The 15,414-nt window shown below is 48.1% G+C and overlaps 1 protein-coding gene across 1 annotated transcript; it reads left to right on the top strand.

Annotated features, from left to right (window-relative positions):
* The first annotated feature begins 6,568 nt into the window (after window positions 1-6,568).
* LOC140406197 (uncharacterized) lies at window positions 6,569-15,408 on the top strand. The gene is made up of 2 exons (XM_072494335.1): window positions 6,569-6,677; window positions 10,160-15,408. The coding sequence occupies exon 2, from the start codon at window positions 10,525-10,527 to the stop codon at window positions 11,698-11,700; it is 1,176 nt and encodes a 391-aa protein (XP_072350436.1). The 5' UTR covers window positions 6,569-6,677; window positions 10,160-10,524; the 3' UTR covers window positions 11,701-15,408.
* Window positions 15,409-15,414: the final 6 nt, after the last annotated feature.

Here is a 15,414-nt window from a genome sequence, read left to right as displayed (position 1 = left end):
ATCCCTTCATACACACAGAGCAGATGAATGGCTGCTCTCCAGTGTGAATTCGCTGGTGTGTGCGAAGGTTGAACAATTGATTAAATTGTTTCCCACACATGGAGCAGGTGAAAGGTCTCTCCCCTGAGTGACTACGCAGATGTGTTTCCAGTTGGGATGGAGATATGAATGCCTTCCCACAGGCCCCACATTTCCATGGTTTGTCTATGGTGTGGATGTCCTTGTGTCTCTCCAGGTTGGATGATTTCACACCTGTAGATTCCAAATTTCTGATAAAAAGAGTTTATAAGCATCATCATTGTCAATACCGAATAAAAATGAAGGACAGACAATTCTCATTTGTATGGGACAGATTTTCTGCACTTGTTTTTGCGAAACAGTAAATCCTCATCACATCCATTCTCCCTCCTCCCTATGCTGGAATCCAAACCCCAGGGTGACAAACCAGCCCACATTTTATGGGCCATATTTGAATCCACTGAGATTTGCTGCTTGGGTGTCTGACTCATCAACTGGACCTATGTAGAACTCTGTTCCAACCGTTCTGGCAGCCAACCACCCCCTCCCTGGCCTCACATTTCTGTCAGCAGCCCACCCAACACCGCCCACCTCTTCACGCAGACCCATGCAGGCTTACCTTTAATTTTCACCATGAGAGTTTGTCAGCCTGCCAAACCTTTCTAACCATCTTCAAAATTCCTTTCTTTACAGTTTACCCGTTCCCTCCACTCTGGCTGGGTTCAGTTCTCAAGTCCCTCTGTGCAGTGAGAATAAATCGGTAATTTTCTCTCCTGGTCACTGGAATCCTGATGCCCCGCCCACTCTGTTGTTTCACCAAGACGGCCACAGCTGAAGCAAACCAGCCCCGGGAGCTCAAAATCAGGATCTGTGGGTTCTTTTTGGCGGTTTGGGGCCTCCAGCGGGTGTTTGCAAATCCTCCCCGCCCATCTCCCAGGGTTTCCTTCCTTTCCAGAGATCAGAGTCCTCATTGATTTGAGTGCAAAGTGTCAGCTCTTATTTATTGTCTCCCTCCCCCATCCTCTGATGTGAACCATCCTCCAGTCGCTGAAGCTGGATGGTGACCGTTAACCTGGGCCTGTTCGCAGGAGGGAGAAGCCCCGCAGCTGCAAACCAGAGAAGTGACAATGATTGTGTAGGGTTTGCGGATCCTCCCTCCCACCGCCTGACGCTAACTTCACTTCCCCGGGACAAAGGACTCTCCTTCAGACGAACAATAGCATTGCACCTGCGCGCTACTGTCTCACCTCATCAACCGCACTGCGCATTCTCCAGATCACAATGCCTAGGGGAATGATTGATGGCAGCTCCGGAGCACTAGTAAGAGGGGCGGGACTGGAGGACCGAACGGTTGCGGCTGGTCCAACAACCAATCGGAGCAAATGAGGGGCAGTGAATGAAGCATGCGCAGTGCGGGAAATGGCGAGGGGTGGATGCTTTTTTTCTCGGATCTGTAATTTGTAAGCGGAAAATCGCAGATCAGAGCGTATGGTGGAACCGGCGTGTGGATGGGAAGATTTCTATACAGGTTCTGTCATCTACAAACTCCCTCAAAAACGCATCAATCCCATTTGTACTGAGCGGGGCCAAAGATCCCTTAAATCGTCCTGGTTAATGATCACCATCTTTATTGGGGGCAATGTGCAGCACTGAGCATGTGCGGCCGCCATCACGTTGGGGGCAATATTTTCATAGCTGAGTGGAGCTTGTCCCCCATTGTTTCGAATTGAGGCAACCTGTCCATCAAACTGGGTCACCCTTCGAGTCCCAATGACTTAACGATGAGGCAGGGTGGAAGCAGGGAAGGAAAGAAAAGGATGTAAATCCTGCTCTCTGGATCCTACTACCTCAAGGGACATCCTGCCTTATGTGCCCAAATATCTGTGGCAAAGGTACCCTAAAACATATGGAATTATGCTCACTACTCCCAAAATGTTCCCCTACTGAAACCTCAACCACTTGTCCAAGCTCATTCCCCAATACCAGATCCAGTACTGCCCCTTCCCTCGTTGGACTATCTACATATTGCACCAAGAAGGGATTGCTGACAATGACAAGGGGTAAAGTTAAGTTCAATAGGGCACACGAGTGGTCATCCTAAGTTAGAATAATATTCACAGCCAAAGATGTGCTGGTTGGGTGGATTGGCCACGCTAAATTGTCTGATAATTGGAAAAGAAATATAATTGGCTACTCTAAAATATTTTTTAAAAGTTAGAATTATAGAATCCCTGGGTGGGATTCTCTCCTACCCGGCGGGGCGGTGGGTCCCGGCCGGATGGAGTGGCGGGAACCACTCCGGCGTCGGTCCGCCCCAAAGGTGCGGATTTCTTCCCATCTTTAGGGACCAAGTCCTCACCTTGAGGGGCTAGCCCCATGCCGGAGTGGTTGGCGTGCCGCCAGCCTGCGGGAAAGGCCTTTGGCGCCTCGCCAGCCAGAGCCGAAAGGACTTTGCCGGGCGGCGGAAGTCCGTGCATGCGCGGGACCGTCAGTGGCTGTTGACAGCATCCCCGCGCATGCGCAGGGGGGATGTCTCTACCGCGTCGGCCATGGTGAAGACTGTGGCCGACGCGGAGGGAAAAGAGTGACCCCATGGCACAGGCCCTCCCGCGGATCGGTGTGCCCCGATCGCGGGCCAGGGCACCGTGGGGGCACCCCCTGGGGCCATATCGCCCCCCCCCACCAGGACCCCGGAGCCCGCCCGCGCTGCCTAGTCCTGCCGGGAAGAGAGGTGGTTTGATCCTTGCCGGCGGGACAGGCATTCCAGCAGCGGGACTTCGGTCCATTGCGGGATGGAGAATTGCCGGGGTGGGGGGGGGGGGGGGAGGGGCTCGCCGACCGGCGTGCCGTGATTCCCGCCCCTGCCGAATATCCGGTGCCGGAGAATTTGGCAAACGGCGGGGGCGGAATTCACGCCAGCCCCCGGCAATTGTCCAACCCGGTGGGGGGGTCGGAGAATCCCGCCCCTGTTTCTGGGAGGGCAGTTTACGAGCTTTGAGGGGCTGACTGATATGTTTGGATTGGCGTGGGGAGAATGTTTCAGGTATATGCGGGTGCTGGACTTTGCAAGGAAGGTCTTCCCGATCTTCCCAATAGTGCCTGTCTCCTCGCTGTTGGAGGCTGTGCTGTCAGCGGACGCGGGTGGGGGGTTGTGGAGAGGGGTTCGTCTCGGTGATTTACAGGAGTGTTTTGGAGGAGGATGGCGTGTCCATGGAGGGGTTAAGGCAAAGTGGGAGGAAAAGCGCTGGAGGAGGGAGTGTGCTTTGAGGTGCTTCGGAGGCTAAATGCCTCGACTTTGTGTGCGAGGCTGGGGCTGATGCCACTGAAGGTGGTGTACAAGGTGCACCTTACAAAGTCTTGTGGTCTTGGCACCTTCAGGTGATGCCACCTAAGACAGAGTAAATAAAATCAGGAATACTCAGGAAGTATCAATTCGAGGAGCATAGATCTCTCAGAGATAACAAAGGAATAGATCAGAGTTTTAGCAACAGATGCTCTGAGCCTTGGGTGGAGTCAGGCAATGTTACTGAGGTGGAATCCAGTCTTCAAGATGATGTAAATATGTGGTTGGGAGCAAGTCACGGGGTCAAATATCACACCAACCATTTGGACAATCTCTTTCAGACTCAATACAGTTGTCAGGATGAGGTTTGAAGTCAGTGGCTAATAAATGGAGTTTGTTACAGGGACTGAACGCAATGTCTTCCCAATACTGAAGTGGAGAAAGTTTCTGCTCACCCATTACTTACTGTCAGAACTGTGTGTGCCTTGGAGGGGAATCTAGATGTGATGGTGTTCACAGACCCGATACCCTGGTCCTTCAAGGAGGCGGAGGTTGAGGGTTTGGGAGATCCTGTCAATGTTCTGGTTAGATTTTGGAAATATAAATTCCCTCTCCTTCTCCACCTCTGCTCTCAATCTTTTCTCACTCTCCTCCCCCCACAGAGGCCTGAAACTTTTCTGGCCCAGACGTGTGGAAGGTTCCCTTCCCTGAACGACATCAGTGAATCGGTTGTTCTTTTGTGAAGATCTGGCAGTTTTCAAGGTGACCTTTTCCTAGTGCCGGCCTCACAAATGACCAGATTTCAGCTCAATTTCACAACCCACCTTTGTGTTCTTCTGGATTTTCTCTCACTCCTTTTTTCTGTCCAAACTGATTTCACAGGATATTGGAAGGGGAAGGTTTGTATTCGGGAAATATCACATCAGGATCTAATGGAGTCGCTTAAGTTATCATTACTGAATATCAGCAGGTTTTGAACATAATATAAGAACATAAGAACTGGAAGCAGGAGTAGGCCATCTGGACCTTTGAGCCTGCTCCGCCATTCAATGAGATCATGGCTGATCTATTGTCGACTTAGCTCCACTTCCCCGCCAGAACTACCATAAGCCTTTATTCTTCAAAAAACTATCTATCTTTATCTTGAAAACATTTAATGAAGGAGCTTCAACTGCTTCACTGGGCAGGGAATTCCATCGATTCACATGGAAGGAAAAAACACCGTTCACAGTGGAGAGAAACCATACATGTGTTGTGTGTGTGGAAGAGGTTTCAGCCAATCTTCTGGCCTGTCAAGACACAAGCGCATTCACACTGACGCAAAACCGTGGAAATGTGGGGATTGTGAGGTGGCATTTGGTTTCCTGTCTGAGCTGGAAACTCATTGATGCACTCACACTGGGGAGTGACCATTCATCTGTTCCGTGAGTGGGAAGGGATCTACTTGGTCATCAAACCTGCTGACGCAACAGCGGGTTCACACTGGGAGAAGCTGTTCACCTGCTGTGTGTGTGGAAAAGGATTCACTGATTCATCCAAGCGACCTAAACAGCAGCGAGTTCACACCGGGGGAGACCATTTGCCTGCACTGAGTGTGGGAAGGGATTCACTCATATATCCACCCTGCTGAGACACCAGCGAGTTCACTTTTACTGCAACAAACAAACGAGAAGCAACAATGCCTAAACATTATTTTTACAGGGAACGTATCCCTTAAACTATAAATAGAATGTTGCCCTTTTACTTTTCACAAAATCAAACATGGTTACATCGCTGAAGTTGTCACTCAATTCCCCTGGGACCAGCCCAATGTGATTCTTCGTTCCTATGTTTACTTCCATTCTATTCCTTTGCCTGACTGGCAAACCTTCATCCCAGAAGTGTCTTTTGCAATGATGGTTCTCCTGATGATATTCAGGTCCCGATAAACCAAGTGACTCTTCCAAATAGGGGCTAGGAGCTGGTTTAGCACACTGGGCTAAATAGCTGGCTTTTAAAGCAGACCCACGCTTGCCAGCAGCATGGTTCATTGCCGTACCAGCCTTCCCGAACAGGCGCCGGAATGTGGCGACTTGGGGCTTTTCACAGTAACTTCATTTGAAGCCTACTTCTGACAATAAGTGATTTTCATTTCATTTAATTTCAAATCCTGAAGTGGCGTTAGGTTTTTTTCTGCAAATCTTCATCTAATATCCTGTAAAAGGAATTGACAAACGAAAATTGAGAACAGGCAATTCTAGTTTCCATCCAACACACTCTCCCTCCATTTTCACTCTGCTGTATGTAATATTCATCCTCCTAATTATCTAAAGGTGCTGATTCCGGCTGACTGACAGATCCCTGCTCACTGCTTCCCATCTTGGAGAGGCCTGAAAATCTCCATGCAGACTGCCAGACATAAATGTGTCTATATTACTGAACTCTAAATGTGTGGAAAATACAGACTAGATTCACTTCCTTTCTCTACAGTTGCTGCAAGTTACCAATGACTCCTCAGGCCGGGATCGAACCCAGGTTCAGAATCGAACCCAGGTCCTCAGCACCGTATAGACAGCAGTGCTAACCACTGGGCCACAGTGCTGCCCTATTCAAAACAGAGTTGAGGAGAAGCTGCTTCTCCCAAGGGCTGTGAATCTGTGGAATTCACTACCCCAGAGTGCGGAGGAGCTGGGACAGTGAGTAAATTTAGGGAGGAGTTGGACAGATTGTTAATTGGGTCGAAGGGTTCTGAAGAACTCTCAGGACCGGGAAGAAAAGGCCAGGATGAGATCAGCCATGATGGAATGGCAGAGCAGATCAATGGGCCAAATGGCCTAATCCTGCTCCTATACCTTATGAACTTCTGAAAGGGGGAGACATTGATTTGCTCCCAGATGTTGGTAGAAGAGGAAGTTTTAGTCTGAAACCCTTCAACCTCCACATTGTGACATCACAAAGGCCCTCATTCTCTAAATCAGCCAATACGAATCAATCCGCTCCGCGGTGACGTCACTGCATTAGAGCGCACACGCCGGCGCGCAGACACGCGAGCCCAACCCCCACCCTCTGTTTCCTCGCCCCCAAAACTTCCTCGAGACGGTTTCCAGGCAACCGCCTGACAGTTCCGGCCGTCGGTGGTTTTCCCATCCCCTGACCCGGGATTGCGCATGTCTCAGGGAGTGGGGATGCTGCGCATGCGCATGTGAGCTCTCTTCCGCTGACCTTACCGCTCAGATGCTGACCAATGGGAAAACTTGGAGGACCGGAAAGACTCTGCCCCTCCGCCAATCAGAGCTCCACCATTGTCTCAATGCGGAAGCTGGACATGGAGGTTTTTGCCGAGCAAAGCTGTTGTTCCCCCCAACCTTGAATGAGCTTGAGCTGCACACAGACTCCTGTGAGTAAAACACTTTCTTTTCTCCCCCTTTCCATTTCTTTTCTCATTCTCACCTTCAATTGGTCACTTGCAGCAACTGAAGGGAACGGAAGTGAATTCAGGGAGGGTCAGACTCTGGAAAGGTTGGCCCAGGCCTCTCTCTCTCTTAAAGACATTGACATCCTTTGCTCCCTCAGCTTGACACATTTATTTGTCTGGCTAAAAGGATGGTCTGTTCCTAATGTTAACAATTAAAGGGCTGGTTTCCCCAGGAGATGGCTGACATTTAAGGGGTCAGTAAACAGGCCAAATCAAACCCAGCCAATTACTTCCCTGTCGGAATACTCTCCATCATCAGCATAGTGATGGAAGGAATCATCAAAGGCCCTATTAAGTGGCACTTATTCTGCAATAACCTGCTCCTGGACGCTCAGTTTGGGTTCCGCCAGTGTCACTCAGCTCCTGACCTCATTACAGCCTTGGTTCAAACTTGGACGAAAGAGCTGAATGCCAGAAGTGAGGTGAGAGTGACTCCCCTTGACATCAAGGCAGCATTTGACTGAGTATTGCATCAAGGAGCCCCAGCTAAACTGGAGTCAATGGGAATCAGGGGATAATTCTTCACGGGTTGGAGTCATACCTGGCACAAAGGAAGATGGGTGTGGTGATTGGAGGTCAATCATCTCAGCTCCAGGACTTCACTGCAGGATTTCCTCAGGGCAGTATCAGAGGCCCAACCATCTTCAGCTGCTTCATTAATGATCTCCTTTCCATCATAAGGTGAGAAGTGGTGATGTTTGCGGATGACTGCGCAATGTTCAGCACCATTCTCAACTCCTCAGACAATGAAGCAGTCCGTGTCCAAATTTAGTAAGACTTGGACAATATCCAGACTTGGGCTGATAAGTGACAAGTTACATCCGTTGCTACACAAGTGCCAGGCAATGACCATCTCCGACAAGAGAGGATCTAACCACCACCCCTTGACATTCAGTGGCATTCCCATCACTGAAACCCGCACAACCAACATCCTGGGGGTTACCATTGATCAGAAACTGAACTGGACTAGCCATATTAATACTGTGGTTACCATGGCAGATCAAGGGCTGGGAATCTTATGGCGAGTAACACGCCTCCTGATGCCCCAAAGCCTGTCCACCAGACATCTACAAGCACATGTTAGGAGTGTAATGGAATACACTCCACTTTGTTGGATGAGTGCAGCTCCAACAACACGCAAGAAGCTCGAATCTATCCAGGACAAAGCAGCCTGATTGATTGCGCCGCCTTCTGCAAACATTCAAACCTTCCACCACCGACAAGCAGTAGCAGCCATGTATACCATGTCCAAGATATACTGCAGTAACTCATAAAGGTTCCTCAGACAGCACCTTCCAAACCCACAACCATCTAGAAGGACAAGAGCAGCAGATACCTGGGAACCTCACCACCTGGAGGTTTGCTTCCAAGTTACACACCACCCTGACTTGGAAATATATTGCCGTTCCTTCACTGTCCCTGGGGCAACATCCTGGAATTCCCTCCAGAACAGCACAGGGGATGTAGGGCAGCATGGTGGAGCAGTGGTTAACGCTGCTGCCTCACGGCGCCGATGTCCCAGGTTCGATCCCGGCTCTGGGACCATGTGTAGTTTGTACACTCTCCCCCGTGTTTGCGTGGGGTTTCGCCCCCACAACCCAAAGATGTGCAGGTAAGGTGGATTGGCCATGCTAAATTGCCCCTTAATTGGAAAAAAATGAATTGGGTAATTCAAATTTATAAAAAACAAATTTTTTAAAAAAACAGCACAGGGGATGTACCAACACCTCAAGGACTGCAGCAGTTCAAGAAGGCAGCTCACCACTACTTTGGAAGGGCAACTGGGGATGGGCAATAAATGTTGGCCTGACCAGCATTGTCCACATGCCGTAAATTAATTTTTAAAAATTTAATATCGGACAAAGATATGTCTAGTGTTGTTATATGGTACGTATTATATATATTATTGGTGATTCTGTAATAAAATAAATGTATTATTATTTTTAGTTTTGTAATATAGTACTGTACCTACATTATATATTTCCAGTCATACAGTCATTGCAGCACTGACAGAATCCATTTGGTAACTCAAGTCAATGCTGACTCTCTGTACAGCAATCCAGTCAGTCCCATTCCCCCTCGATATCCCTGTTCACCTGCAAGTTTATTTTCTTGAAGTGACCATCCTATTTTATTTTAAATTATGAATCATCTCAATAACTTCCACAACCCTTGTGTGCAGTGAGTTCCCTGTCATGACCACTCCATGACTAAATAAAATTCTTCCTCAAGAATTTCCCCATCTCTAATCAGTAAATGTACTTATATGGAGATTTTCTACTCTTGTACAGGTTTTAGTGAGTTTAGATTTGTTGATCAGCACCTTCAGGAAAATTGGGAGGGAAAGTAAGTGAATACAGTCTGTATATTACACACACTTTCAACAAAAGAACAAAGAACAAAGAAATGTACAGCACAGGAACAGGCCCTTCGGCCCTCCAAGCCCGTGCCGACCATTCTGCCCGACTAAACTACAATCTTCTTCACTTCCTGGGTCCGTATCCCTCTATTCCCATCCTATCCATGTATTTGTCAAGGTGCCCCTTAAATGTCACTATCGTCCCTGCTTCCACCACCTCCTCCGGTAGCGAGTTCCAGGCACCCACTACCCTCTGCGTAAAACACTTGCCTCGTACATCTACTCTAAACCTTGCCCCTCTCACCTTAAACCTATGCCCCCTAGTAATTGACCCCTCTACCCTGTGGGAAAGCCTCTGACTATCCACTCTGTCTATGCCCCTCATAATTTTGTATACCTCTATCAGGTCTCCCCTCAACCTCCTTCGTTCCAGTGAGAACAAACCGAGTTTATTCAACCGCTCCTCATAGCTAATGCCCTCCATACCAGGCAACATTCTGGTAAATCTCTTCTGCACCCTCTCTAAAGCCTCCACATCCTTCTGGTAGTGTGGCGACCAGAATTGAACACTATACTCCAAGTGTGGCCTAACTAAGGTTCTATACAGCTGCAATATGACTTGCCAATTCTTATACTCAGTGCCCCGGCCAATGAAGGCAAGCATGCCGTATGTCTTCTTGACTACCTTCTCCACCTGTGTTGCCCCTTTCAATGACCTGTGGACCTGTACTCCTAGATCTCTTTGACTTTCATCCAGTAACATAGACATATATCTGTCTGGCAGCCTGCATGAAGATTTTCAGGTCTCTGTGTCCAGGACAGGAAGTTTGGATCTGTCAAACAGCCTGAATCAGCACCTTCAGGAGAATTGGGAGGGTGAATATTAGATACAGCAGAGTGAGAATAGAGGGAGAGTGTGTGGGATAGAGATTTAGAGCATTTCAGGGAAAGAGAGAGGAAAGAATGTTCGATATAAACTAGAATTGTCAGTTCTGAGTTTCTATCCTGTACTGACAATGATTACTATTGTAAAATCTGTTTGCAGGAAGTTAGAACGAGAGGAGTTTGAGGCCGATATCTCAAACTAAATATCATGTCAAGAACTGACTGAGTCACTCAATTCTTGGGAACTGAAGATCATCGGCCTTTGAATCTAGAAGGAGAAATGCTTGTCTATTCTGTCTGCTTCAAGATATTTTAAACATCAGTGTGTCTGGAAAAGCACTGAGACACACACACACCCATGTGGGACTATTACAGAGCACTGACTGTGGAAAGAGCTTTAACCAGTGACACAGCCTGAAAAAATACTACACCATTCACAGCAGGGAGAGACTGTATATGTGTTGTGTGTGTGGATGAGGCTTCAACTGATCATCCAACGTGGTGAGACGCAAGATCACCCGGACCATGGAGAAACCATGGAAATGTGAGGATTGTGGGAAGGGATTCAAAGGCCCGAACGAGCTGGAAAGGCATCAATGCAGTCTCACTGGAGAGAAGCCGTTCACCTGCTCTGACTGTGGGAAGGGATTCACTCAGTTATCCAGACTGCAGAGACACCAGAGAGTTCACACTGGAGAGAAGCCTTTCACCTGCTCTCAGTGTGAAAAGAGATTCACTCACATTGGCAACCTGCGGAGACACGAACAAGTTCACACTGGGGAGAGGCCGTTCACCTGCTCTGACTGTGGGAAGGGATTCACTCAGTTATGCAGACTGCAGAGCCACCAGAGAGTTCACACTGGGGAGAGGCCTTTCACCTGCTCTCAGTGTACAAAGGGATTCACTGACATTGGCAACCTGCGGAGACACGAACGAGTTCACACTGGAGAGAGACCGTTCACCTGCTCTCACTGTGAAACGGATTTCATTGATAGTGTCAGGCTGCGGAGACACGAACGAATTCACACTGGAGAGAGGCCTTTCACCTGCTCTCAGTGTGAAAAGGGATTCACTGACATTGGCAGCCTGCGGAAACACGAACGAGTTCACACTGGAGAGAGGCCTTTCACCTGCTTTCAGTGTGAAAAGGGATTCATTGATATTGGCAACCTTCGTAGACACGAACGAGTTCACACTGGAGAGAGGCCTTTCATCTGCTCTCAGTGTGAAAAGGGATTCAATGTCATTGGCAACCTGCGGAGACACGAACGAATTCACACCGGGGAGAGGCCATTCATCTGCTCTGTGTGTGATAAGGGATTCATTCAGTTATGCAGACTGCAGAGCCACCAGAGAGTTCACACCGGGGAGAAGCCGTTCATCTGTCCTGTGTGTGATAAGGGATTCACTGAATTATCCAGCCTGCAGAAACACAATGTCACTCACACCAAGAGCAGGCCCTTTGAATGCTCTGACTGCAGGAAGGGTTTCAAAAGCTCACAGCTACTGATGTCCCACCAGCGCATTCACTCTGAGGAGAGACCGTTCAGCTGCTCTCATTGCACAAAGAGGTTTAGAACCTCATCCAACCTGATAAAACACGAGCGAGGTCACACCGGGGAGAGCCTGTTCACCTCTCCGACTGTGAAAAGATTAACTCGGTCATCACTTGCTGAGCCACAATGTCACTCACACCAATGAGAGACCCTTTAAATGCTCCGACTGTGGGAGTGGGTTTAAAAGCTCTCTGGTACTGATGTCCCACCAGCGCATTCACACTGAGGAGAAACTGTTCAGCTGCTCTCTCTGCACAAAGAGGTTTCAAACGTCATCCACATTGCGGAGACACCAGTGAGGTCACACTGGAAAGAAGCCATTCACCTGCTCTCACTGTGGGGAGGGATTCACTCAGTCGTCCAACATGCTGAGACACCAAAGGGTTCACAAGTGATGATGGGTTAAATTCTGCTGTTATTCCTGCTGTTAATCACATCCAGGACTGAAGTGGGTGGAGGGATTTGTCTTCTCATCAACTCCTCCTGCTGCTAGGATGTGGCGATCCTGGCGAACTACTGCTCCCCGGACCTGGAATACCCGACTGTGAAGTGCCGTCCATACTACCTTCCATGGGAATTCTCTTCTGCGATCATCACGGCGGTCTACATCCCACCCCAGGCGGAAGTGAAGAAGGCGCTTGATGAATTGTAACCGCTATAAATAACAATGAAGCAGAATACCCGGAGGCCTTGTTCATTGTGGCCGGGGACTTTAACCAGGCCAACCTCGAGTGTATTGCCAAAATTCCACCAATACATCTCCTGTCCCGACAGGGGCCCCAACATCCTTGACCACTGCTACACAAACATCAAGGGCGCCTCTCGATCCGTCCCCTGACTGCACTTCGGAAAATCGGAGCACAAGACGGTGCTCCTTCTCCCGGCATACAAGCAGAAACTGAAGCGGAGAATCCGGTTAAGAAGGTCGTGCAACGCTGGTCCGAGGCAACAGAAGAGCTCCCACGTGACTGCTTGGAGTCAGTGGACTGGTCCATATTCAAGAACCCCGCAGCCAACCTAAACAAGTATACCAGCACCGTCACAGACTTCATCAGCAAGTGTGTAGAAGATTGTGTGTCAAAGAAGGTAGTACGTACGTTACCCAACCAGAAACCATGGTTTAATCGGGAGATTCACTCCCTGTGGAAGGGCACGTCTGAGGCATTCAAGACAGGCGACCCTGACCTAATCAAAAGATCTAGGTATGACCTCCGCAAAGCCATCACAGACTCCAAGAGACAACACCAGGACTCCCAAGAGACAATACCAGACTAAGCTGGAATCACAGATTAACGACATGGACTCTCGTTGGTTGTGGCAAGGCTTAAATAACATAATGCGTGCAAAGTAAAGCCGAGTAGAGTCTTCAGCAGCAGCGCAGCCCTCCCCGACAAACTCTGCGTTCTATGCTTACTTCGAGCAGGAAACCAACAAACCTTGGACACACCCATGCCCACCGTCATAGCCTCCAAAGCCAGATTGGCCTTCTTGAAAGTGAACCCTCGGTAAGCGACAGGTCCTGACGGGATCCCTGCCATGCACCCAGATCCTGCGCTGACCAACTGACGGGTGTGTTTGCGGACATCCTCAACCTCTCCCTACTCCGTTCTGAGGTTCCCACCTGCTTCAAGAAGACCACCATCATACCGGTGCCAAAGAAGAACCAGGCAACGTGCCTCAATGAATACCATCCGATGGCCTTGACATCGATCATTATGAAATGCTTAGACCACAGCTGGAGTAATGTGTGCAGTTTTACTCCCCTTACCTTAGGAAAGGTATTGCCACAGAAGAACAGCAACAAAGTTTCACCAGACTTGTTCCAGGTTTGACAGGACTGTCCTATGAAGAGAGATTGGGGATACTAGGTCTTTTTTCTCTAGAGTTTCAAGGAATGAGGGATTTAATTGAAACTTATAAAATCCATAAAGGAATAGACAGAGGAGGTGCAGGCGAGATGTTTCCCTGGGTTGGAGAGTCTGGAACCAGGGGACACAATTTCAAAATAAGGGGGAAGCCACTTAGGACCGGTCTCGGAGGAGACATTTCTTTACTCCGAGGGTTGTGAATCTTTGGAATTCTCGACCCCAGAGGGCTGTGGGAGCTCAGTCGCAGAGTGAGTTTAAAGCAGAGACTCACAGATTTCTAAATCCCAATAACACAAAGAGATATGGGGATAGTGGGGGAAAAGGCATTGAAGTGGTTGACCAGCCATGATCGTATTGAATGGTGGAGCAGGTTCGACGGGCTGAATGGCCAACTCCGGCTCCGATGATATAAAGATGGGTAGGAAAGTAAATTGTGAAGAGGACATAAGGAGACTACAAAGGGATATGGATAGGTTAAGTGAGTGGGAAAAGATCTGCCAAATGGAGAATAATGTGGGAATATGTAAATTTGTCCTTGTTGGCCAGAAGTATAAAAAAGCTTATTATCTAAATGCTGCGTGATTGCAGAGCTCTGAGATTCAGAGGGATCTGGGTGGCTGAGAGCATGAATCACAAAAGGCGAGTATACAGGAACAGCAAGTAATTAGGAAAGCTAATAGAATGTTATTGTTTATTGTGAGGGGAATTGAATACAAAAGTAGGGAGGTTATGCTTCAGTTATACAGGACATTGGTGAGACCACATCTGGAGCACTGTGTACAGTATTGCTCTCATTTAAGGAATTATGTCAATGTGTTGGAAGCAGTTCAGGGAAGGTTTACTGGACTCATACCTGGAATTGGAGGCTGGTCTTATGAGGAATGATTGGACAGGCTGTTTAGGTGACTTGATTGAACCGCATAAATCCTGAGGGGCCTTGACAGGGTGGATGTGGAAAGGATGTTTCCTCTTGTGGGAGGATCTAGAAATTGGAGTCACTTTAAAAGTAATAACTTGCCCATTTAAGGCAGAGGAGAACTTTTTTCTCTGAGGGTTGGGAGTCTTTGGAACTCTCTTCCTCAAAGGGCAGTGGAAGCAGAGTCTTTGAATATTTTGAAGACTGAGTTGAATAGATTCTTGATAATCAAGGGGGTGAAAGATTATTGGGGGGTCGGCGGGAATGTGGAGTTGAGGTTACTATCAGATCAGCCGGGAACTTATTGAATGGTGGAGCAGTCTCGAGGGGCCGAGTGGCCTACTCCTGCTCCTAATTTGTATGTTATCACATCCTTTCTAATAGATTTTAGCATTTTCCCTCCTGTTGATGTCAGGCTAATGGGTCTGTGGTTCCCTGTTTTTTCTCTCCCTCCTTAAATATTGGGGTTACATTTACCACCTTCCAATCTGCAGGAACCATTTCAGAATCTATAGAATTGTGAAAGATGATCACCAATGTATCCACTATCTCTACAGCCACCTCTTTCAACACTCTGGGATGTAGAGCAGCAGCTTTTGGGGATTTATTAACTTTCAACCACATTAATTTCTCCAGTACTACTTTTTCACTAATTCTAATCTCTTTCAGTTCCTCGTGCTCACTGGTCCCTTGGGGGTCTCATATTTTTGGGACAATTTCTGTATCTTCCACCATGAAGACAGACACACATTGTTTAGTTTCTGTGTCATTTCCTCATTCCCCATTATAAACTCTCCTGTCTCTGCCTGGAATGGACCCACATTGGTCTTTGCTAATCTTTCCCTTTTCACATTCCTATTGGAGCTTTTCCAGTTCTCCCCAGTTTGCTCTCACATTCTATTTACTCATTATGAGTTTCTTGATCCTCCTTTGCTGAATTCTCAAACAAGTTTCCAATCGTCAGGGTTGCACTTATTTTGGCAACTATATGAGTGATAAGATCTATTTTATCTTCAAAAATGAGACCAAGATCTGGTTGATTGGAGGTGTCCAAAAATACAACTTTATTGCTAAT

The sequence above is a fragment of the Scyliorhinus torazame genome, unplaced genomic scaffold (assembly GCF_047496885.1).
Source record: "Scyliorhinus torazame isolate Kashiwa2021f unplaced genomic scaffold, sScyTor2.1 scaffold_359, whole genome shotgun sequence".
Taxonomy (NCBI): domain Eukaryota; kingdom Metazoa; phylum Chordata; class Chondrichthyes; order Carcharhiniformes; family Scyliorhinidae; genus Scyliorhinus; species Scyliorhinus torazame.
The sequence above is the reverse complement of the archived record's forward strand: the minus strand, read 5'-3'. Positions and strand labels throughout refer to the sequence as shown.

Bases quoted from the DNA above. Each gene is read 5' to 3' on its own strand.
- LOC140406197 (XM_072494335.1), top strand. From the start codon at position 10,525: ATGGAGAAACCATGGAAATGTGAGGATTGTGGGAAGGGATTCAAAGGC.